The sequence below is a fragment of the Leuciscus leuciscus genome, assembly GCF_965113295.1.
Source record: "Leuciscus leuciscus genome assembly, chromosome: 16".
Classification (NCBI taxonomy): domain Eukaryota; kingdom Metazoa; phylum Chordata; class Actinopteri; order Cypriniformes; family Leuciscidae; genus Leuciscus; species Leuciscus leuciscus.
This window is the reverse complement of record NC_138740.1, coordinates 18129885-18156298: the sequence shown is the minus strand read 5'-3', so window position 1 is coordinate 18156298 and position 26414 is coordinate 18129885. Positions and strand designations below refer to the sequence as shown.

Below are 26414 nucleotides of genomic sequence, written 5' to 3'. Positions count from 1 at the left end.
CTTTATAATCCTTTAAAATATCATTGTAACTTTAAATACTCTTTTCATTATGATATATACTATATGCATCTCAAATCATTACTTTCCAGGCAAGGAAACATGGCCTGTAAGGTCAAAATACATAGATAAATACAATATATTACTTTTATTAATGGTGTAAGGAGATAACAGTCATTGAATATGTTATTAACGTTACTAGGTATGTTCAACATCATTTAATATATACACATATAATCGCTGTATAGTTTTAAAAAAGGCCTTTAGACATTGTCTGCATCACTAAAGCTTCGTCTTTCCTCAGACTCATAATCATACAGCAGTGAGAGACTGTGATATAACCGAAGATCTGAGGAGCAGCAACTGTCTACACTCCCTTAGCTGTAAACATCCATATTCGTTGCTGTTCTTTTCTTTAGCTGCCTCTTTTTCGAAATTCAGTGGGCATGCAAACGTAAACTCGTGTCCCTTCAACCTTAAATAAGGCAAAAATGTCTGATGTGAGTGGAAACTAATTACGCAGAAGCATGAGGTATTTTTTATCCTTCAATACGACATCAAACGCCGGCACGCAACCGATTTATAAAATAAAATGTGAGTGTTAAAGCGTGCACCATCATCATATAGAAAATTAAATTAAATTGCTTTTAATGATTCCTTCTATATACTCAGTTCTTAAACCATTCTTCAAGAAAATATATACAAAAATACATGACATTTAACAGTCAAAATAAAGAAAGATTATGGCTCACATTGCCATTTTAGTGATATATTGTTTATGCTCATTTTGTATACGTATTGAATTGACAAATTGACTGAAATGCACCAGTTGCTTTCAGTACTGGACCAACTCCCTCACACAGGAGTTTGTTTCATAAAGTTCGTTGAATGATTCACCCTGGAAGTCGTCACAACAGTCATATCCATATTACCTGACGTAGCACAACCATCATGGCTTCTCAAAACAAGGCCCCATCCGCACTTTTAGGCCGTTTTGCCCTCAGCCCTGCAGAAGACCATGTACTGAGCGAACAAGGGCAGAGGAAAGAAACAGCCCGCAGAATTCCCTCGAACGAAGGAAATGTTAAGACTCTGAGAGGGACAGAAAAGCGCTCAAGGCAGAGTGTAACAGAGCCATAGTGTAAGAGAGAGAGGCAGGGTCCAGGAAAGAGCGGCCATGCAGCACACAGCAGGCTGAGGACTGGAGACGGGACGTTTACTTGATGAGATCTTGGGCGCTGGGAACTCGGGGTCAGCTCTGGAGAGCCACTGGATGAGGAAGTTCCCTCTTTCATCTGGGAGTTTGGAGAGAAGAACAGGGTTATTGTGGTTTTAAAGGAGTCTTAAAGGATTAGTTCTCTTTCAAATAAAAAATGTCCTGATAATTTACTCACTCCCATGTCATCCAATATGTCCATGTCTTTCTTTCTTCAATCGAAAAGAAATTAAGGTTTTTGAGGAAAACATTCCAGGATTTTTCTCCATATAATGGACTTCAATGGCAACCAATGTTTTGAAGGTCCAAATGCCAGTCTCAATGCAGCTTCAAAGGCTCGACACGATACCAGTCGAGAAATAAGGGTCTTATCTAGCGAAAGGATTGGTCATTTTCTAAAAATAAAATAAAAATAATATACTTTTTAACCACAAATGCCCGTCTTGTACCATCTCTGAGATGCATTACATCACCACATTGGAAAGGTCACGCGTAACATCGTTAAACTTCCAGGATATGCACACGTAAGGACCATTTTGAACAATAAACCCTTATTTGTCGACTGGTATCGTGTCGAGCCTTTGAAGCTGCATTGAGAGTTGACATTTGGACCTTCAAAACGTTGGTTGCCATTGAAGTCCATTATATGGAGAACAAAAACGTAATTTCTTTTCGACTTAAGAAAGAAAGACATGGACATCTTGGATGACATGGGGGTGAGTAAATTATCAGGACATTTTTATTTGAAAGTGAACTACTCCTTTAAGTGAATTCTGAGGAGCTGTATAGACACTCACTTGAACACGGTGTCAGCAGACATGGTCTGATGTTCTCAGGCTTGGTGTCCATGCAGATGCCGATGGCATTATCAGGGGTGCTGCACATGACCTGCCGCTCCTGAGTCCCATTACCACAGGTCACTGAGCACTGCACATACATACACATATAGCAGAATGTGACAATAATCCTCATTAACTTAAAAACAGACTGCATTATGTTAAACATGACATTACGAGAATGCTTGTTTTGGGAATGTTTTGAAAATAAGGTTGTTACAGTACATTAGGATATAAAAGTAATCATATTTTAATAATAAAATCAAAATTGCAAGGAAAATAAGTCACAGCATAAAAGTAAAAGTAACCTCAAAAGGGACACCCTTAAAAATATACCCAGAAATGGTCTTTCTTTCTTCTGTGGAACATAATGTTTTTTGTTAACCGTTTCCCTGCCAAACACAGAATTTCGCGCTATTTGTGAGAAAACGCTTCCCCCGCCAAACACTCAATTTTCTGTGTTTCCGTGTTTTCAGTGTTATACGGTAGGGGGCGCTTTGACATTTTCTGAAAGAGCACTGAATATCCTGATCAAAACACAGGCGAAGAAGATGCAGAAACAAGCGATCTCATATGTAATCATATGCATATGTAAAATAATGCGATCAAGAGTTATTGCAATGGAAGTAAATGGTGACCAAAACTGCTTGGTTACCAACATTCTTCAAAATATATTTTGTGTTCCACAGAATAAAAAAAACAAACTAATAATAATATTAAATAGGTTTGGAATGACATGAGGGTGAGTTAATGATAACATATTTTTCAGTTTTGGGGAAACTATTCTTTTAACATAATTAATAATGATGGTACAGTTGGACCTGAACTATTGTATAAAAACATTATTTTGCCGTTCATAGGGAAACACCATATATTCTAATTATTTATTATTAAAACTATTTTGTCTAAAAATGTCAAAATAAAGCACTAAACACTAAAATCAATTTTAAATGCTACAAGTGAATAACGTTGAGCATTAGATGGTGACAAAAATATGGGAAAAGAGCATGTACAATTAAATATCCAATATTGATCCAGAGTTTTTTTCTATGTAAAAAAATAAAATAAATAAATCTAACTCGCCTGAGACCAAGGTCCATTTCTCCACTGTGCGGGGCATAGGTGACGATTACAGGATCGTCGTCCTTCAGGCCGGTCGTCGTTGCAATATTTGGCGTTGATGGCTTTATATGAACCATCCAGTTCAGGTCTCACACAGCGCACAGGTCGAGTCTGAGAACCGGTCTTACCACATGATTTACTGCACTCATCCCATTCTCCTGTCACCCAGCTGATATACACAATACACATTTAAAAAATGTCCACAAACCCCCATATTCCTTACACCATCATCTGTCACTCATTGTGTGTTCAAGTACGATATTGGTTTGAAAACTACCACATGGTGAACCTCATTTGCTTACATTGGTTCTGAGCACTCCTTCTGGTTGCAAGCTCGACTGATGGCACGGGGTTTGGGTATGTTGGAGCAGAGTGTGCGGTGTACCATTTTGCCATCCGACTTCCTCCGGCATCCAAAACGTGTGTACTGTTTCCCTGCAAGCCAGACAAATAGACAAAAGACCACAATACAAGCTGTTGTCTTCTACGGTTGATCCAAGTTTCAATCAAAGCTTGTGTCTGTCAGGGTTGTCCCATGTTCAGAGGTGAACTGAGAATTAAATTATTTGATCAGTTTTCCTCAATTTGAATTGAATTTGAAGTGAGGTACCAAATACAGAATTGTAATTCAAACCTTAATTTAAGGAAGTGAATTCTGAAGGATCATGTGACACTGAAGACTGGAGAAATGATGCTGAAAATTCAGCTTTGCCATCACAGGAATAAATTCAAATGAAAAAAATATTATTAAATAGAAAAGTTATTTTAAATTGTAATCATTTTTCACAATATTTTTTTAAAAAAATTTTTACACAAGATAATTTTTTTCTAAAACATAAAAAAAATCGTACCAACCCCAAACTTTGTAATGGTTTTGTACATAAAACTTTTTCATTTGTTTGAAATGCCACCTATTCAAAAATGTATTTTTAAATGAGTTTTTAATTGTCATTCCTAACTAAATTCTAATTTACATTACAATCTAATGACATTGTCAAATCAATTTAAATTCTAAGTCTATTGAAAGTGAATTGAAAATGAGAAATATTCTATATTGCTGTGTACCTCCGCCACATGGCTTGGAACAGTGCGACCACTTCCTGAGAGCCCACTCAAAGTAAATTGTGTCGTCCTGAGGCAGGGTGTTCTCCATTGATGAGTGCGGGTCTTCAGGCAGGATGTATTTGTATGAAAGCGTGACTTTAGAAATGCTCTGAGATTGAACCTGGAGAAGGTGTTTGATATTGGAGAAGTATGTTACTTTTATAAAATACATTCTATTGACTAGCCTTATTGCTATCATGTGATTTAACCTTAATTGTAATTACCAACTAGGCATAGTTAACCCAATTTTTTTTATTAATTTAACCTAATTTACTCACCCTCATGCCATCCTCAATGTAAATTACTTTCTTTCTTCAGATAAACACGGTATGAAAATTTGTAGGAAAATAATCTGTAGACGCTTAAAAAAACCACACACATCGATTGTGACGGTAATCCATGTAACCCCACTGGATGAATTAATGTTTTCTGAAGCAAAACAATAGGTGTGTAAGAAAAATACAAAGTTATGTCATGAAACTCTAGATGGCACAGGCTGATGGGTCCTTAAAGGTTGTATCAGCGATTTCAGGCCCAAAAAAGGCCCAAACATAAATGATCACATTCATCTAATCTTTCTTAACTATCCGCTAGCTGCCCGCCCCATAAGCAGGCCGTCAAAAAAACGCGTCTCTGTAGGCAGCCTAGGCTCTGAGATCTGCACACAAAAACAATTGGTTTCACCAACCACTCAAAACCAAAATAAAGTGTTCCAACCAATCACCGACAGGGGGTGGGTGTTGTGAGGCTTTGCGCTCATGCACGGCTGCACGCGAAGTCGGAGCTGAAGAAGAAGCCAGCGTCTATCAACGAACAAGAGGAATTGAACATGGCTGAGTCAATCTCCAAGAGGAGGAGGAGGAGGATTAGGGTGAGGGAATACCATCGTGTTTATTCCAAGGCATGAATAGTTATCGGGAAGGCTTTTGAAAGGTGGAGATACTGGAGTCAGGTGCGTGTGTGTGTGTGTGCAGTGCAATGTCTTAGGATGTGTTTGAGAGTTCTGAGGAGTGACGAGCCATGCACGAGCGCAAAACCTCACAACACCCACCCCCTGTCGTTGATTGGTTGGAACACTTTATTTAGGTTTTGAGTGGTTGGTGAAACCAATTGTTTTTGTGTGCAGATCTCAGAGCCTAGGCTGCCTACAGAGACCCGTTTTTTTGACGGCCTGCCCTTACGAAAAATAAGTTCATTCAAGTGTGCTATTAGTATACTTCTTTTAAACTAAAAATAAGAAAGTATACTTTCAGTCTACTTTTTATATACTTCTCAGAAATATACTTTATGTACTTCTCAGAAATATACTTCAAATTCCACTTAAGTATATTTGACTTATACTGACAGAAGTCTAAGTATATTTGGCCTATACTTGTTGATCGAGATATACTTAAAAGTATAATTAAGTATTCTAAGTATTCTTGGCTTGTACTTGTGTTTACTATTTTGATTGAGGAGTTTATTAAATACTTTTTTATTAGAACATAATATTACACACTGTCTTATTAACTAACATGTTCAAGTTTATATAGTAACAAGCTTTTGGGTGGAATAGCTTATAGAGAAAATAAAATAAGCATGGAACTGAACCTGATCTTGTACACAGCGATAATAATTCCCTTTTAAAAATAAGTTTATTCAAGTGCTCTATAACTATACTTCTTTTCAACTAAAAAGAAGAAAGCATACTTTCAGTCTACATTTTATATACTTCTCAAAAATATACTTTATGTACTTCTCAGAAATATACTTATTTCCACTTAAGTGTACTTGACTTATACTAAGAGAAAAGTCCAAGTATATTTGGCCTGTAGTTGTACTCAATCTTTTGATCGAGATATTATACTTAAAAGTTTAATTATTCAAAGTATACTTGGCTTGTAGTTGTGTTAACTCTTTTGATCGAGTAGCCTATTCAATTTTTTTTTTTTTACATATAGTTTTTCATATACAGTCTTATGAAACTTACATTGTTTGAAAATATTGATTAAAATATTGATATAAAACAGATATGTTTCTAATTCTGCGTATCTGAATTTTTGTGTAGGCTAGTCCACTGGTAGTGTATAGGAATTTACTTTAATGCTACTTTACTTTTTCCCCACCATTGACTGCATTTTCCAGCTATCCATGTTTTCACTGTTATACGGTAAATATGAGACATGTTCTAGTACAGAATCTCCGGATCAAAACACAGGAGAAGAAGCTGAAACAAGAAGATTGCTCACTCAAATGTAAAATAAAGTGATCATCAAACATTAAACAGCGTGTAAATCAAAACTGCTTAATGTTTCCAAATGAAATGAAACGTAACCCATGAACAGAAAACGACAGTGAAGCTTTGGGGGTGTTGGACTAGATCTACTCCATCTGTGTTTTGATCACGTTTCTGAATCTGATCAGGTGTAGTCTTTGACAAAAATGTGATTTTCTCATCTTTTTTGTTTAAAATGTTGCTTTTATTGATGAAACTTACCAATATTCAAGTGTTGATAAAAAATTATGCTTGAAGCTAATAGAATGTTTTTTAAAATAAAATACAGTTAAAGGTATTTTTCAAGTATAAAAAATAACATCTGAACATAGTAATATAGACCTACTGCAAGCTCAAAAAGTATATATAAATAGTAAATTATAAGTATAATGTTAAGTTCACTTAAAGAAAACTTGTAGTATAAAACTACTAAACTAGTAGTTTACTGAGAGTACACTAAAAGAAAACTTGCAAGTATACTTGCAGTATAAAACTACTAAACTAGTAGTTTACGGAGTACACTAAAAGAGCAAAAATAATATATAAATGGTAAACTATATAAGTATGATGTTAAGTTCACTTAAAGAAAACTTTTAGTATAAAACTACTAAACTACTGTATTTACTATAGTTTACTGAGAGTATACTTCAAAGTTGCTAAGTATTAAAATAGTAAACTACTATTTTACTATTTTTTACTATAGTTTACTATTTTAATACTTAGCAAAATAAGTTCACTTGCAGTACAAATGAGAAACGTAATTATGAACTAGCACTGCACTTAAAGTTTACTACTGTTACACTTATAGTACACTTAAACATATACTTTTATATACTAAAAGTGGGCCAATTTAGTCCCAAGCGATATTAAAATAGCACACTTACAAGTTTACTACTAGTACATATTGACATTATATACTTACTACATAGTGTATACTTAAAAATATACTTGAACATTACTTAAGTATACTTCATAAAATGTACCTTAAGTATACTTCTTTTTCGTAAGGGTGCTTATGGGGCGGGCAGCTAGCGGATCGTTAGGAAAGATTAGATGAATGTGATCATTTATGTTTGGGCCTTTTTTGGGCCTGAAATCGCTGATACAACCTTTAAAGCAACCTGCTGACAATCACATCGTTAACTACACGGAACCAGCTGATTGGTTCCTATGCATCTGCAGTCAATTAAATAACATTTAAACTGCTCAACATTTAAATAGTTAGTTAGTGTTTGCTACCAGTTTGCAGCGTACTTTCAGAGTTCCACTGAAACCCTCAACCTTCCCCAGCTCCACCTGTATAGATCTGCTACTGGCAATTTCATATATGCTATTTGTGCAGCAGCATGTCTAACATTCTCATAGCAGCGTGTCTGTGTATGTAATGGCAGTAGCAAGTCAGTGTACTTGCTCTGCAGCAGCAGCCTAGCAGATCTGTAGCACCAAAACCAAATACATTCACATTGTCATATCCAATAGTAATGTTTTGTCTGAAGCCCCTTGACTTCACCACTAGATGGTGTTATTTCAACCCAGATTAATTCTCTCTTCATTAATAACATCCATTACCATGCTAAAAAAGTTGTCATGATAGAAATACTAATCATTTCAACTTTAAAAAAAATATAAATTATTGCTTCCGGTCTTCGGTCATACGAACGTTGTTATGTGTGACGTACTGTAAGTGCAAGAAGTGGTGGTCCTCTGTGCTTCTGTGTTACTTCTTGTGCAATCTTCACAATGCCCTTACATTTATGTTAAGCTGAACTTGTGAAAGCTCCTTTAGCCGGAAGCGATGGTTTATACATTTTTCTCACACACCTATCGTTTCGCTTCAGAAGAAATTGATTAATCCACTGGGGTCGTATGGATTGCCGTCACAATCGTTGTGTGTGGTTTTTCAAGCATTAACTGAGCGGCACCAATTCACTTGCATTATATTGACTCACAGAGATGGATTATTTTCCTAAAAATCTTTCTTTGTGCTTATCTGAACAAAAAAAGCCATATATAGAGAGGATGACATGAGGGTGAGTAAATGATGTATGTAATTATTACATTCAATTCATTATGAATGTAAATGAAAAATTTTTGGGTGAACTACCGTCCAACTAGTAGTATTTAGAAATACACTAATAGATCTAGTGCCCTTATTATCCCTGAACTTCCTTTAGGTTTAGTTCTGGATTTATAGTTGTCTACTTTGGTCATTTTGGATATAATGCTCATTCTCACCATTATGAGAACTCCATATTTGAGTGGTCCGGTGGTCTGGACCGTCTCCATGTCATCATTGTTAGCATACTCCCACGCCACGCCTTTCTCGATTACTGTACGGGACTCAGGAAAATCACCCTCGTCGTTCAGGAAAAGATGATCTGTGGCCTGGTTCTTCACCGCTAGCAGTGGACAATTTAACATTAGGACAATCTCATCTCCATGCAGTCCAATTTATGCACCCAGTGAGAAAAACAAGGATCAGTCTTCATCAAGCTGATTTTATATGCGTTTCTTGTACCTATAAATCAGAATTTTGGAAGGCATTACTTCAAAGTAGCTAAGGTGCTTCACGGCCAATGAGCTGGAGCTCCTAATGTTATCAGTGCCAGGAGGAGTCCAAACCTCTCCATCAATAACAAACAGTGGGAGGCCAGACACTTGCACTATGAGGGCCAGTGTCGGAGTAATTAATCACACTGCCATTTACTGAGAATGAGCTTCTACCTAGAATATGTGGAGTTCCTTTGAATTCACGGATCTGTACGTGGCGTGCTCCTCTAGGAATCTCCAGGATCTTCAGAAAACCTAAGAATGAAATTCATAAAAGCCAAAATGAGATTTGAAAATGGAAGGATTTCCTGATTATGATGAAATTTTAGAATGAATCTGGGTTGAAAACATTGAGTGACCTGCTTATGGAGTCTGCAGCGAGGGCAGAAGCTCACCTGGTTTCCTTGTGCTGCGGGTGAAGTTTCCTTTGACAATCTTGCAGGTGGAGTTGTCTCCTCCACACACGCCACACTTATCGTCCTCTAGCTCCGACGCTATAACATTGTCACAGCCCACTTTCTGTGCAGAGAGCAGGGTTTAAGAGAACCAAGAATATATAGATATATATAGAGAATAAATAAATTGTATAAAATATTTTTTTTGGAATTCATTCAAGGTGCAATTTTTTCATTAAAGGCACAATATGTAAGATTTTTTGATTAAAATATCCAAAAACCACTAGAACAATGTTATATTGAGTAACACTTTATTTTACAGTGTCATTGTTACACATGTTACATGTAATTACTGTAGTACTAACTATAAATTATGGCATAATTACATACAATTAACCCTAAACCAAACCCTCATCCTAATCCTAACCCTATAGTAAGTACATGTAGTTAATTAATATTACTCAGTACTTTTCGTTTTCTTGATTTACCGTGAGTACCATGTTTTACCATGCCTAATATCGATCTAGCTCTGTGTGCAAGAAACGGTCTCATAGTAGCCGCCAAGTGAATGCACAGAGCAGCATTATAACATAACTTTCAACACACTGAAATGTATATAATATGATAAACCAGCGCTGTGTTACCCCACATACACGCATGACTGGAAGACGTGAAAGCGGTCTTCTGCGGAATAATAAAAGCTCCACTGCTCTCGAGCTGTGTGTCGTGCTTGTCTCTCATTAGCAATCGCTCCAGCGGCTTCATTCCGCTCCAACGGCTTTCAGCCCCACCCTGCTTCATGTAATGTTAATAAATCTTTAATAAATGAGCTCATCCGTGAATATGATTTCTGCCCAAGTCCCATCAGATTTTTTCCACCGCCTGTAGAGGTGAAGACAACAACTCCCATGATTCCGCAAAATCACGGTGTCATCAAGCTACGCCTTTGTTTTGAATAAGCGACCTCTAGTGGTGAAAATTACATATTGTGCCTTTAAAAGCTTTCACTCATGAAGAAATGATCAGTAGTATTATTAAAAATAGAAAAAAATATCACACTAGTGACATGCAATAATGCTGATTTATTATGTATGGAGTGGGTCGCCTCTTGAGTCCTTCTATGATGAGATGACCAGCCAAATACAAAATTCATGAGTAATAATCATGGGCTACTAATAGGAAAATAAATACTGCAAAAATATTTTTTAATTAGTATTTTTTCTCAGTAAAAACATCCAAAAAATATAATTTATAACAATACATAATTGCAAAGATAATTGCAAAAGACTTGTTTTCAAAGCAATTATATATAATTTCAATTCTTCAAAATACTTCTCCAAAATATTTACATTTGAACTAAAAGCCTTTGCTTTTGTGTGTGGTGCAGCAACCATAGCAGTAAATGTCCTTTTAAAGGCTAAGACAACATTATGTGTGGATGGTACATTAGCTCTAAACTCAATCCTAATTCAAACCAGTATTCCTATTTGCCAATAAAATCAATAAAGTTAAAGATGTTCAGGTAGGAAACAAAACTGAGCACACAACTGAATGGAAACAATCACAGATCCTCTCTTTCCCTTACTGAGTGCCAGTGCCAGAACAAATTCAAACCATCCTTTTCCAAACCTTCACATCCCTCTCAGATTATAAAGCAATACATATCGGAATGTACTTTATCTTTTAATTCCAGTAGCAAAACATAGACATCTAAGCATGTACTTCATCAATCTGCCCTACCCACAGGACATCACAGTCATGTATTCCACCAATAACAGAACAAGCTAAAAACAAACCATTCAAGAGAGTTTTCTGTTCTAGCTCTACACTTTAACTGGCAATGAGGAGTGGAAAGGCCTCAGAAAGCTGATTATATTAGACCTGATATTATTCATTCTATGGCATTTTGGAGGATTGACTTCAGTGATGGATGGTTTGTGTGTGTGTTTGAATAACCTTTACCTCACACTCCCCACGCACACACACACTGTAAGGGTCTTTGTAGGAACAACGTGTGCCGTCATGCACCATTCTCTTCATGGGCACCACGTCTCCGGTCTCTTTTGACTGGCAGTATAGTTGACATCTCTCGTCAGCTGTCCAAAAAAAAAAGCAAAAACAAAAACAGACCACAGACAAATTCATACAATTCATTTTTGTAGCTATTTGTATGCGAGGTGCAGTTTTAGCACACATATATTTTTGTATGGTTGCACAGAGACTGAAATTAATAATAAGCATTAAAGTTGCAGTAAGCGATTTCTGAGAAAGGCTGATGATATTTGAAATCACCACAACACGCCCCCTACCCAAAAGGACCACACCCCTATCTTGATAGCTCCACCCTCAAATTCACAAACACAAACACAGGCACCTCCCCTATCATGAGTGGACACGCCCCTTACTGCTGATTGGCTACAGGTGTGTTTTGGTGTTTGGCCCGATCCACTTTAAACAGCGTTTCTCAGAAATCTTTTATAAATATGCCTTCGAAAAAAAAACATTACTGGTGTGCATCTTGAGACAAAACAATGGCACTGAGATATTTTAATATATGCCAGTCAGTGCATGTTGCTTTCTATTAAAAGTAACAAAAGCTTTTGCAACAAAAGCTAAATTAAATAATTTTTTATTATTAAATGCCTTTGATTTGGCTCTTCAAGTCAACACTCCCACTCATCATCATGGACATACACTTGACTTAGTGTTATCTCATGGTTTTTCCCTCTGTAATCTTGAGGTGTGTGAAAATGTTTTTTCTGATCATAAGTCCATTTTGTTTTCTATTCCTTTTAGTTTTGATGCACCTAAATCTATTAATCATGCTCGCCGTTCTCGGCTTATTACGAATGCAACCAAAAATGCCTTTTCTTTAGCTTTCCATGATGTTACTCTACCAATGGAAGACTGTCTTGGTAATATGAGTGCTGAAGAGCTGCTGTCTATGTTTAATTCTATATGTGAAAACATCTTAGACACGGTTACACCACTCAAGGCACAACATTTTAAACCAAGAACTGAACCCTGGCGAGATGATACAATACGCTCTCTTAGGCAGATTTGTAGAGGAGCGGAGCGTAAATGGAAAAGAGACAAACTTCAGGTCTCTTTTGAAATGTTAAGAGATTCGTTATCTCTATATCAGAAATCGCTAAAAGAAGCCAAATCAAGGTATTTTACTGAAATTATTAATAAGAACTGTCATAGACCCAAAATTCTTTTTTAAATGATTAACGCCACTATCAACCCTTCGCTCAGCTCTCTCGCTGATGTGTCTTCATCTATGTGTGAGGAATTTTTAAAGTTTTTTGTTAGTAAGATAAATGATCTAAGATTAGGAATTATTCCATCTCCTTCTGATCCCTCAATTCACCATAGCTGTACGGCTGTTTTTAGTCGATTTAACCATATTACTGGCACTCAGCTTCAAGAAATAGTAGAGCACCTTAGGCCTTCAGGCTCATCTGCTGATGTTATTCCTCCGTTTTTTCTCAAACAAGTATTTGATGATGTTTGTTCTTTTCTTCTGGTCATGTTAAATCGTTGTTTAGAAACTGGTATTATACCTGAACCGCTAAAACATGCATCAGTCTACCCTTAAACTTAAAACTTACTCTTACTTAAAAAACAGAACCTGGATCCCACAGTGTTAGCCAATTTTAGACCAATCTCTAATTTTTCATTTATGACAAAAATTTTGGAGAAAATAGTCCTGCAACAATTACAAAGCTTCCTAACTGATAATGCGATTTTTGAAACTTTTCAATCTGGGTTTAGAAAACATCATTCGACAGAGACTACATTGCTGAAGGTTTTTAATGATGTACTAATAACCTGTGACTCTGGCGACTATGCAGTTCTTGAGCTGTTAGATTTAACTGCTGCATTTTATACAGTAAATCACTTTGTACTTATTGCCCGATTGGAACAGTGTGCGGGCATTACTGGCAGTGCACTGGACTGGTGCACTGGACTGGATCTTATTTTACAAACAGAAGCTTCTCAATGAAGATTGGAGAATATTCCTCTAGTAAGGCTGTTTTATCGTGTGGGGTTCCTCAAGGGTCTATTTTGGCCCCCATTCTTTTTTCTTTATACATGCTTCCAATAGGTTCTATTATTAGAAAACACGGGTTGTCATTCCATTTTTACGCGGATGACACTCAAATTTATCTGCCCTTAAAACGCTCGTCAGATAGTCTGGAAACTCTTATGGCCTGTTTGACCGAAGTAAAGACTTGGTTGTCTTCAAACTTCAAACTGTGAGCAAAACGGAAATTATTTTATTTAGACCCTCAGACTTCTCCACCATTCCTAAAGTAAATTTTGGTGGTCTGTCTTCTTGTGTGAAGCCGTGGGTGAGAAATTTGGGTGTAGTATTTGATGAAACTTTGAGAGGCAAATAAATTTAGTTGTTAAATCCTGCTTTTTTCAGCTAAGACTATTATCAAAAGTAAAGACATTTCTTTCTTTTAAAAATTTCGAAAAAGTAATACATGTATTTATTTCTTCAAGGCTGGATTACTGCAATTCTCTCTACGTTGGGATTAGTCATTCAGAAATGTCACGATTACAATTAGTACAAAATGCGGCAGCTAGACTTCTGATGGGTACAAAAAAACGGAATCATATCACGCCAATTCTACGTTCTTTACACTGGTTGCCAGTGCATTATAGAGTGGAGTTTAAACTTTTACTTTTCGTGTACAAATCTTTAAATGGTCTGGCTTAACCCCACTTGTCTGCTCTATTGACTGAGCATCATCCAACTAGATCACTCAGATCAAATCAGAGATTCCTGTCTATCCCGAAGTCAAAATTGAAGTGTAGGGGGGACCGTGCCTTCTCTGTAGTTTCCCCTAGATTATGGAATGACTTGCCCATTTCAATTAGAATGGCCTCATCGTTATTTGTTTTTAAATCCAAGTTAAAAACATTTTTGTTTGATAAGGCATTTAACACATGCGGACACACCATTCCATTGTATTTCATTATTTTTTTAAATTGGTGAAGCACTTATTTCATGGTATTCTACTCAAATCTATATTTGTACTGTTGTTTTGTTGTTGTTAGTTTTTAAGATTTTTATTAATACTGTAAAGCACATTGGACAATGTAAATTGTATTTAATTGTGCTATATAAATAAATTGCCATTGTCATTGCCATTCTGTTAAAACAGGTTAAAACAACCGGGGGATGGTGTGTTTTGAAGGATTCTGTCACTTTACTCAAGCTGACACTTTATAATTTAAAAATAAATTAAATGTATTATTTTGGATAAATTTTTGTTTAAAACATCTGTATATGACACAGTATAACTGGGACTGTACAATTTTAATAATAAAAAAATAAAAAAAATCCTGGTTTCCAAAGAAATATTAAGCAGTATTAAACGGTTTTAAACATTGATAATAATAAGAAATGTTTCTTGAGCAGCAAATCAGCATATTACAATGATTTCTGAAGGATCATGTGAGAATGAAGACTGTATGATGCTGAAAATTCAGCTTTGCTATCACAGGAATAAATTACATATATTTAATAAGAATACCAGTGATATCGTTGCGGTGTATGTGTCCTAAATGAAGGTGTCTGCTACATGAATAATCATAAATAATAACAACATTTCTGCAACCACTGCAACATTGTTCATACTATGTACAGAAAGCAAGACTTTTTATTCCTCTCAGCAGTAGAAGAGGACACTGGAGTGGTTATTAGCTGTATAGTACCTGCATTCCTTTTACTTCAGCCCCAGTGGATAACTGGAGATGCCATTGCTGCTTAATCACATTTCCATGTGCCTTTCTTCCAACTACTGCTGTCCAACGCTTGGCTGATGCCCTTCTCAGTGACTGGGCCAAACCTTTGGCGAATGTATCCAGCTAAGAGTAACTCTCCAGTTGAGTAACAACCTTATTACTCTTTCTAAATTCGTAATGTTAATGTTTCCAAATAAATACATAAATAATGAGACCATAATCCTGAAGGAGAGAAAAATCCCAGCCAAAAAAAGGTTTGGTTTCGTCCTTTCCATTAATTTAATTTCCATTCTCTTTGTTGCTGTTCTGCATTGAGGTTTTAATGGCACTGCATAAAAGAAGATATCCCTGTAACACTTTACAATTAGGTCTAATTAGTTAAACATTAGTTAAACACAAACTAACAACAAGCAATACAAATTTTTTTTTTATGTTAGTATACATGTTTGTGCATTAACTAATGTTAACAGATCCAACTTTTGATCTTTAATTTTTTTTCTTGTGTAACCAGTCCTACTGACCTGCCCTGGGGTGCGTTTCCCAAAAGCATCGTTAGCCAACTATGTTCGCAAGTTCCGTCGTTATCAGCATAGTTCAACGAGTCAGTGTTTCCCGAAACCATCGTTCTAACGAACATTCGCAAACAGCATCGCAAAGTTGTGTAGTTGAAGCGACAGCTCTCGACCTGTGGTTAGAAGCATAGTTTCTACTTTGCATGACATGTGGACTTAATAAATCCCTATCTTGAGCAAAATAAGCAAGCTGACATTCAGTACAACCCGTGTCTTTTATTTAGAATACATACAAATGTAATTTACGTCTTATAGTTTCTCAAGCACCATTTTTGAAGAGTGCGCATGTGCGAACGTGCTCTACTATGTAAGAAGGAGCCTATGATTGAATCTGGAAATAAAGCAAAATAACTGAGAAAAATTAGAAATAGTCCTCAGATGTCATGTCTGTAATTTATAGCAAAACATCTAGCGTTAATTCGATCTCAAACAGATTCATTCAAATAAATTATTACTCCACCACGTGCGTGACGTCATAAACCAAGTTGGTTGAACGACCACTTTGCGACAATACAGTTTCGGGAAACAGTCGTGACTAGCTAGTTGATTTCTTCAACGATGCATCGTACTATGGTAGTTAAGCAGCGAGTTACGTCGTTGTTCGGGAAGCGCACCCCTGAGCGGGAATCCAACCGTGATTTCCGGCATGGGAGGCGGGCACTCTAACGAGGAAGCTAAAGACCACAGCCTCTAGTGTCAGTCGCTACAGCGTTTCTTGAGATCAGGGGAGTGAGGTTTGCATGCACAGCTCTTACTGGCCTACGACAGTTACACTAGTAAATGCTGATATTAACATTAACTAAGATCTATTGTTACTTTATGCTAACTAATGTAGTTAACTAATGTTAACAAATAAAACCTTACTGTAAAGTGTTACCGATATCTCAAAATGCAGAAGCGTAAAGTTACTAGAATACAACAAAAATGCTTGTGTTCCTTGAACACAGATTACAGGGGCGAGGGAAAGCATTTACAGAAAACGTAGCTTTTGTGAATATTTAAAAAGTACATTCCTTTGACCGAAAGACGAACATGGACCAAGACACATGGCGAACATCAGGAAGCATTAAAATGAAAAGTATAACATGTGAGTGTGCCAATGTCTTTTTCACCTCGAACAAAAGTGGAAAATGATTTGGGGATTAATAACACTAAATAAATAGCTTTGACTCACGTTCAGGGTGCTCGTAGGGCAGCCAGTGGTGTTTGGTGTCTTCATGCTCAAAGTGGGGGTTCCACATCTTGCACTGCTCCTCTCTGAAGTCAGCCAGGGCCTTTGCACACTCCTCCATGTTACAGAGCTGGAACTCATAGTTGTTTCCATAACAAGTGCGCCCCCCATTGGCCGGACTAAAACACAGAACAGGTTTGTTCAAGTCAACAGACGAGAAAGGTGATGGGACGATCAATCTAAAGACACTCACATTGGGTTGTTACACTCTCGAGTGCGGAACCGTACTCCACCACCACAGGTCCGAGAACAGGAACCGAACTTGGTCCACTGACCCCAGTGGCCATCCTGCCTAAGAATGTCTGGTGTCAGCTTGATACAGTAACCCTTAAAACAGTGCTAGAGAAATAGAGAGAAGAAAAAGTAAAAGATAAAAGTGGTATCTGTTATTTTGGTTCTGTGTAATGTACAGTAGAAAAGAGGGTCTACAAGTCCAACCTTTCCTGGTGCACACTTGGTCCCGTCGATAGGAGGGCCCTTCTTGGTCTTGCAGAAGAAAGGGTTCTCGGGGTGGCTGCACCACAACTGCTTGCAAGGATCGTAGGTGCTGTACTAAAAGAAACAGTCATGCTCTCATTCATACACGCAGCCTGTGAAAGCTAAAGCTTGTGAGCATGGTTGTATGGTGGCAGGGAGATAGAAAAGTGACAGAGGACTTGTGTTTTTTAAATGGTTTTCAGAGATTTTATTTTGATTTACTTGTTTACAGGTGAATTCCCTGCTTGCACCTGCATAAACAACGTTAGTTCTTAATATAAGATGATACACATATAAGTGGGGTCCAAGAGTCGTCGTCGTCGTCCCCCCCCCCCCCCCCCCCCCCCCAAAAAAAACGTTATTACTTTATTATCTTTTCTTACTTGTCTAACAGGAAAACATTAATGACAATGGGCAAAATGTGCACAAGTCATACACAATAAATGGAAAATACATCTACAAATGAGAAATACATCTAAAGCAACATTGTTAATAATAATGATTAAAAATTCTACAAATTAATAAATAAATACAATTAATGAAACCTAACCCTGTGTAATTTATTACTTTTTTATTATTATTATAAATTATATAATAACCATACACTCTCAGAAAAAGAAAAAATCAAATCTTGTGCCTTTAGGGGTACAACAGTTCGTCACTGGGGAAGTAACCTTAAAGGGACAACTTTGTACCTTATTTACCCATAAAAGTTCATAGTAGTACCTTACATATTACAAAATGGTTAAAAAATGTGTCCCTTGAAGGTTAACTCTTGTACCCCAAAGGTAACATTTTTGAAGAAGAAGAAAAGACCCGAAAACTGTAAAATCTGATGATCATGTTCTCCTGCATTCTCTTTGAGAATGATCCAAAGAGCATATTGTGCCTCAATGGAAGCAAGAACATATAATCATTTGTACAAAGAGTTACATGAGCAATGTAATTTGATTAATCATATTAGAAATAATACAGAAACTTAAAGGGTTAGTTCCCCAAAAATGAAAATTCTGTCATCAATTACCCTCATGTCGTTCCAAACCAGTAAGACTTTCGTTCATCTGCAGAACACAAATGAAGTGCTGTTGATAAAATCTATGAGCTGTCTGTCCCTCCATTGACAGCTACGCAACTAACACTTTCAAGCCCCATTAAGGTAGTTAAGAAATCATTAAATTAATCCATGTGACTCAAGTGGTTAAACCTCAATTTTATGAAGCGACGCAAGTGCTGGTAAACACAATGTACTACTTTATTTACAAAATATTAATCTACAACTCGTGTTTACGCAACCTGCTCTCGTGTCAACACAACACACATGTGTCATGGTGCTCTCATGAGAGTGCGTTGGAGATTCATATTTTGTAAATAAATGTACATTTTATTACCGATTTTTTTTTGCACAAACAAAGCACTTGCGTCACTTCATAAAATCTCATGGATTACATTTATGATGCCTTTACTACCTTTCCGGGGCTTGAAAGTGGTAGTTATGTATCTGTCAATGGAGGGACAGAAATATCTCAGATTTTATAAAAAATATCTTAATTTGTGTTCTGAAGATCTTACGGGTTTGCAACGACATGAGGGTGAGAAATTAATGACAGAATTATTATTTTTGGGTGAACTATCCCTTTACATACTCCTCCTTTATTTTATCTCATGGCTTTTCACAGTTTGAAACTTAAAAAAAAAAGAAAACTATAAATGTATTTATTTGATGGTTTAAATGAAAACAAACATCGCACATTTTCAGCCTATCTCTTATTATCTTAACTTTTTGGACTTAACTGTATACTGCATTGCCGGATTCACTAACTATAAATCCTACTAGTTTATGTGGTTGGATGTGGAGTCAGATGGCATGTCAGGTTGGTTGGTGTGATAAAGTTTCTGTTTCACTCACCGCAGTGCACATCATGTAGCCCATGCCAAAGTCAAAGCGGCACTGTTCGTTCATAGAGTAATGCAGACCAGGCAGCTGGGGCAGAGTTGGCCACTCATGATCAAAAGGGTCGTCACGAAGACAGTCATATGTACTGCATAAGTAACAGCATTATTTTAGGATTTACAATCAATGAACCGGGTGAATATGTTCATATACTACAAATCAGGAAGCTACAAAAACACAGTTACTCACTTGAGGTATCGCCTGAGCTCCTGTTGACTGCATAGGGACCAGTGAAAGCGGTGGAAGGCTGCCTGAACCAGAGGAGCCATGATACTGCCCATGGGAACCTCATCCCCACACTCATTCGCCTGGCCGTCATGCTCCATCCCCAGTCTGAATATAACAAACGAATATTACTCTCTCAGTCATCTTTTGTACTTAAAGGAAACATGGGTGAGAGAATGTAAATATGTAATACATAATATATTATGTATATTATGATATAATATAATATCTAATTAATTAAAATATTAAGGATGCACCGATTCTGTCATGTTCGGTTTAAGTTAAGTTTCATTTTCATGGACTGTTAGTTTGTTTCTCTTCAGTAACCTGTTTCCTATGCTCCTTTGTTCCGTTTTCCCAGCCAGTCATTAGTTTATACGGAGACTCATTCAATCAGCACATCTGTTCGCCATTGAGCTTATTATCTTTGTATATTTAAGCTCCTCTTTGTTTTCAGTTCTTTGTCTGGTATTGTCTTGTGTTACGGTACCTGCATACCTGTGGATTATCAGAGTTTGTTTTATTGAATAAATACTTTTGTTTTGGAATCTTTATCATCTTCATCGGACCTAAAGCATTACAGATGCCAGTTTTTCCAGAACGAGTACAAACCCAATATTCTGGTACTGGCTGATACTGATACCTGTATTTTCAATGCATTTGTAATTTTAAAATATGGGGTAGAGAAACCAACAGAATATAAATAATATTAGTTCATTAAATTCGTTTAGTAAATATATATATTTTTTTTTTCCAGGCTTAATTATGTCTGTTAGAATGTGTTGTACAAGTTTCTGTTATTTTTACTGTTCATACCATTTATACATGATGTTTACCTGTAATCATGTAGGGAACCACCCATTATACATAAATCAAGCTCTCGCGTCTATGCTACTGCGTGAAAATATTGAATTTATGTTTAATATTCTATTAATTAAATACATTTACTTCATAGACATCCTTAATTTCTGATATCTCCATTCTGCTCCCTGTTTGTTCTGTTGGCTGTTTCTTTGTCAGGACACAAACACTGTATATATGCTGTGTCGTCTTGGTTTTTGGTATCGGAAACATTTTAATGAGAACGAGTACAAGTGCTTGAGCGCAGAATCGGCCTGATACAAGTATCAGTAATTGTGGCATTTTCTAGTTTTATTGCAAATTTTTGTGCCATATAAATACTGCACTGATTAAAAAATAAAATAGTCTGATATTCAAAGATATTGCCTTATATTTTATTGGGTGGTAAATAATAGAGCAGTAAATTAACTAGCGTAAACCTTAGTAAATTAGTACATTGCATGATTCATTTAAATACTCTCCTGCCATAAACTTTCTGAAAGGGAAACTCCAACAAATGCATATGCAATAAGGTCAGCTGCAAAAATAACTTTCCATACCTTTTCAGCACAAATTTTTCATTGCCTGGCTTTAGTAAATCCTGACAGTAGTTTTTTATGCAAAAAGAGGGTTTGCGCTGGCACAATCTATTAGTAAATCTGGCCCATAGTGGCTTGACTTGAGGACTTGACTGAAGTTCAACTACTTATCTAGTATCTTGAGGCTTAACACTTTCATATTAGCTTCTCGAAAATTGGTCAGTGGTGGCAAATTATGGTGGAAGTTCTGATCAAGTTTTTCTCACACATGTCCTGTCTCATGGGCCACAACAAAAGCAGAGGAGAAGCCATCCTCGTGGTTCAGAGTGCAACTTCTCACAGGGTGACACATTCCTGTCACAGGGGCATAACCTGCAAAGAAAGGGAAGATAAAAGTCAGAGTAGAAAAGTATTTGCATAGTCACATAACTCAACAGTCGCATAAACAACAGTCTGTTATGTAAGCGCTCGGTGAAGGGCGTCAAAGATGTCTTTGCTGATCATATATGTTGATCGCTTCAACACAATGACCAATCAGAGGTGTTTAAGAATCCATTCAACAGGGCTCAAAATGCTAGAGGGAAATGCTGGTATAGTCACATTTTTTCAAGCTGTACTTTTTAAAGTCTGTACTTTTGACAACTCTAGCACATGCATCATGTTATGTTTTCATAAAAGTATTACCCTGCATGCCAGTGGGCCCAAACTCCTGCCTGGTGAGGAAAATGGCATGATCGTGGTATTCTGCATCATTCTTGTCCTCTTTCTGCTGCAGGAAGGCCCAGCGACAGACGTTCTCCAGACTCTGAGAGGCGTTGCCCAGCTCAATCAAACCCATGGACTGACAAAACCAACACAAATCACAGGTTCATACACTCCCACTTTGTCAACCAGGGATGTCGCTAGACCCTTTTTACTGGGGCATGAGTCCCAGTAAAATATTACTGATAAATCCTGTCAATGTACAGACCTGAGAATTATTTTCCCTGATAATATTTTAGCAATCATGTTGTGTGTTTTCTATCAGTTGTGCAGAATCACAGATGAGAATGGGATGAGGTTCAATTACCAGATTTCAATTTAGTTTCAGAATTTAGTTTCTATCTTAGAATACAAGAGACAATTCGAAAACAAATCAATCTTTCGTAGACGTAGAAAGTCTTTCGTAGACATCAAAAGTATGCAGTGAACTTCAACACCACTTTGACTGAACCTAAAATAATTAAACGTATGTTTTCATTTTTCGCAAATTTTTTTTAATGTACACAATTTTCGCATTTTAAGCTTTAAAAGATTCTTAGGCATTCAGGCCATTGTTAATGTGTCCAGGCTCCAGACATAAATCCAAAAGTCTAACTTTAAAATGATCTTCTTCAGCTACAGCGGTGAGACTTTGCTTTGGATTGCGAAAACAGGATATACTTCAAAACAGTCTCTGTTGGACAGTTGAGTACACTAGATTATCATATTTTTCATAGTTAAGATATTTTCATACTTTGAAGTGCTGTTGATACAACCAAAGTCATCCAAAATAGTTTCAGAAGGAAGCTGGCTGATGCCGTCTTACCTTGGAGGAGCAGAGCATCATGATTCTAACCAGGACAACATTAATATTGGCACCCAGGGAGCTGTCCTGATAAATCTCATTCACCTGTGGAACGATTCATAAGAAAAACATAATGGATAAACAAGAAGAAAGGTAACACAAACACAGCCTTAATAGAGACAGCCTAGATGTGATGCATGGATGTGTAATTCGTCTGGGCAATAACACGGATGCCAAAATTATGTAGGCAGGAAAAACTGTCACAGAGCCAGAGGCAATTTGAGAAGTTGAGAGTTTACTGCCGAGCTGAAAAATGCACAGCCTTACAGTCACCTTGAGAAGGTTTTAAAGGTGAACCCTGAACCCTGAGTCATCATTTACTAGTGCCTTGACATGTGTTTACATGTGTCTACAGATTTTTCAGGCAGAGATTTTTAAATGAAAAATATATATTTCTAGGTTAAAATTTGTACGTAAAAAGTATCTATAAAAGTGACATCCTGGGACCCTCAGGGTACCTCAGAGGGAAAAAAGTGTTAACATTTGTATAAAAATGCTTATTAAAAAAGTTTACTAAAAACAGATGTAAGAGAATTGAACAAGGAGGGGTACAGTGTTATCTCAAAGAAAGAGAAAGAAAAACACCCCTGCATATCTGCATCCCTTCATAAAAGAACATAGATTTAAGATCCCAAGTTCAATTTCAGCATTACATGGGCCTAAAGAAGAGAAACAGTTTCACCATGCTCACACCTGACTCCTCTCCACTCATTTACACAATGCCCTGGGGGAACCTGGGAAGAAATCTGTAAGGAGGCGCTAAGCTCTGGCTAAATGACCAGGGTGTGTAAGAAAGAAAACGAATGAAGCACTAAACCTCACACACACACTCTCATACAAAAAAGACACTGACAGATGGATGACAGCTCGACTAGAGGCTGTTTAAAAATCTGAGCCTGATTATGGAGAGCAGACACTGAGCTAGCTATAGTTTCCACTAGAACGCTTCAACCTTTCACCAGAATGCATACAGATACAATTAGATGCCTATTCCTTATAACATCACTTGTGTTTCAATGAAACTAAACTATAGATGAGTGTGTTCACATAATCACAGATGGCTCTGGAAAAGACTGTTACTGTAACAAGAAGAAGATAATGTAAAGAAAAAAAATATTTGATACAAATCTTTTGATATTTTAGTCACCATGAAATCAAAATTGGCATTACTTTTTTTATGGAATATTGCAGTATTTATTATGAATGATTTATCATCTCTTCTCTGATGACGCGTTTACTGGTGCAAGGGCGGGACAACCTGTCACTCACATGACATGACATCACAGCAATAGCAAACCACGACCATCCAATCAATTCCCCAACATTTTTTTCTTGTTTGAAAAGCCATTTCACTGGATATATGTCACAATAGGGAAGAAAAGAATATATCAATGTATTGATATATTGAAAAACTCCAAGAATGTCAAGAATGAATGATGAAAAATAAACGGTACAAATACATTTTAGAGCAACCAAACTGTTTTAGGGTACATTTACACAACAACGACGTACTAAAAATGAAAAAAAAAAATCCTTCGCGTTTTTTTAGTACAAAATACAATTTTGTCAAAATGACTAATGCTGCGAAAATGACAAAATTAGTGAAAACAGTGAGTAAAAGTGCTGTATTATGCATGCCAGGCCAGTAGTTGGCGATGTCACTTTGTAAAGAAAAACTATAGACAGCCTATAGACTGAACACGTAATACACATGTGCACAACGTCACCGTTTTCACAAATTTGCGTTTTTGTAGTTTACACGGAGTATCGATTTCAAAACCGTGCACTTTGGAACCTGCTCTCAAAACTTTGCATTTTCAGGCCCCTAAAACGCCATTGTCGTGTAAATGACGGCCAAAATGTTTTTAGGTGAAAGAAAAAAGAAAACCATGGTAAACGACTAGCGCACATGGTAAACGGTTTTGGCTTGCTGTCCGCTATAGAGGGGTATTCTACTTGAGCTCCGATTTGGCCCCCCTGGAGAAGGGGAGGAGGAGGGATGCCAAAAGAACTGAATACAGGGTAAGAAGCTGCTTTAATATCCTGCCATTAATTTGAAGATTAGGGTGTACTCCTTTCGAAATTATGTTTATTAACTTCACTTGATATTACATAAAATATTTAATTTTAAATTATAAAAAAATCATTATTATATATTTATAATGAGAGAAATAAAAGATGTTTCCTTTGTTGTTAAAGTAACAATTCATTATTGTTGCTAAGCATATCAGTCTCTAAGAAACAGTGCCAAGTAACCTTGTTCCCACCTGAAACCATGTGTCTAGGCACTCAGTAATGACAGCTATGTAACCCGGCACATTAATGACTATTATCAGCACATACTCTCTTGTTTGTATTCTCTTTTCTCCCACACACACACACACACACACACACACACACACACACACACACACACACACACACACACACACACACACACACACACACACACACACACACACACACACACACACACCATACTAATCACCTTAGCAGCAAGTCTCTCATTAGTGCTGGCTGTCTCTGGCCCTCTCCAGGACCCTGTCAGGATTTTATTAGTCCAGATCTCAGCTTGTCTTTAGCAGGTAGCTAATTGACGTGTAAGAGGCCAAAGTTCCAGAAAATCATTAGGACTTAATTAATAATGCAGCAAGGTAAACCATCGGAGCTTGTCTTCTGCTTAGCCACGGAAAAGCCGTGCAAACAAAATTGAAGTGTGAATGAGAGAATTATGAGCGTGGAGGAACACTGAAATATAAGTTGCAAGACCTTTGGAACTGGTAGTCACTTTTATAAACATACTTTACACGAGCACAAAAACGAAAACGTTTCTAGCTATGCAAATTCGATTTTGTGTGTTTTTGCATTTCAAAATGTCAGACCGCAGTTCATAACGCTAAGCAAATATGCATTGCATTTTTTTTCATTTCCACAAGGGGCACTATAACACACTAGAGTAACAGTTTTCTTCTATGGTTAGTTTTATTTAGTTAGCATGTTTATAGCTAGCTATCTAAACACTTCTGGTTTATTGTCACAGGCATTTGAAGGTAATTCTGAGGTTTGTTACCACCACAGCAACATAAAAGTTTGTGTTAAGAATCTTCAAATTGATTACGGGACACTGGGTCTGGGGTTTTCTTTGGACACTACCATAAAGCCAAAATAAGACTAAAATGAAAAAGAAAAAGAAAAAGAAAAAGCAGGGAAAGACAGAAAATTTTAAGTTATGCAGGTTTGACGGCCAGTTCATTGCAAGTCTGGTCTTGTCGAGGATCTCAAGTACATCAATCTTTCAGGTAGGAAACTCTGTCAGGGATGTGGATGTAATTTCTTGACTTAGAGCAGTTGTCAGGGAAAAAGGTGGAGGCTTGGCTCAACCTCCGACATCCAAGCATTGTGTACAGTAATGCTAATTTCCCTCTTTGAGTTTGATATAATCATCATCGTTGGATATAACAATGATACTGTCTGCAAAGTGACATTGTGGGAGATTTTTGGTTTACACAAGACGCAGAACCTAAAAGTTCCTAAGGTAAATTACTCGTCATTTAGCAGACAAATACTTAAGCAAAAGCCATTTAGCTAACGCCTTTTATACAAAGTAACTTGAAGTAGAAAAACTCCTTCCCTGAACTCTTAAAGGAATAGTTCACCCAAAACTGAAAATTGCCATCCTTTACACACCCTCAAGTTGTTGATGATGTTCTTTATTTTGTCACCCTCAATTTCTTTC

At 36.8% G+C, this 26414-nt stretch overlaps 1 protein-coding gene across 2 annotated transcripts in view; it reads right to left on the bottom strand.

Annotated features, from left to right (window-relative positions):
• Positions 1-26414, bottom strand: part of adamts2a (ADAM metallopeptidase with thrombospondin type 1 motif, 2a) — a 73032-nt gene that overhangs the window by 6629 nt on the left and 39989 nt on the right. For both annotated transcript variants that reach the window (XR_014198586.1, XM_082140430.1), the window contains exons 5-21: positions 22640-22723; positions 21757-21913; positions 21339-21444; positions 19658-19801; positions 19424-19556; positions 17479-17592; positions 17234-17379; positions 16984-17159; positions 11437-11570; positions 9475-9598; positions 9254-9334; positions 8765-8928; positions 4237-4396; positions 3474-3606; positions 3133-3340; positions 2011-2140; positions 1218-1292 (exon numbers count right to left, since the gene is read on the bottom strand). Coding sequence is in view for 1 of the 2 variants with exons in the window: in XM_082140430.1 (XP_081996556.1) it covers positions 1218-1292; positions 2011-2140; positions 3133-3340; positions 3474-3606; positions 4237-4396; positions 8765-8928; positions 9254-9334; positions 9475-9598; positions 11437-11570; positions 16984-17159; positions 17234-17379; positions 17479-17592; positions 19424-19556; positions 19658-19801; positions 21339-21444; positions 21757-21913; positions 22640-22723 (2269 nt within the window). In the remaining variant the exon portion in view is untranslated. The remainder of the gene's footprint in view (positions 1-1217; positions 1293-2010; positions 2141-3132; positions 3341-3473; positions 3607-4236; positions 4397-8764; positions 8929-9253; positions 9335-9474; positions 9599-11436; positions 11571-16983; positions 17160-17233; positions 17380-17478; positions 17593-19423; positions 19557-19657; positions 19802-21338; positions 21445-21756; positions 21914-22639; positions 22724-26414) is intronic.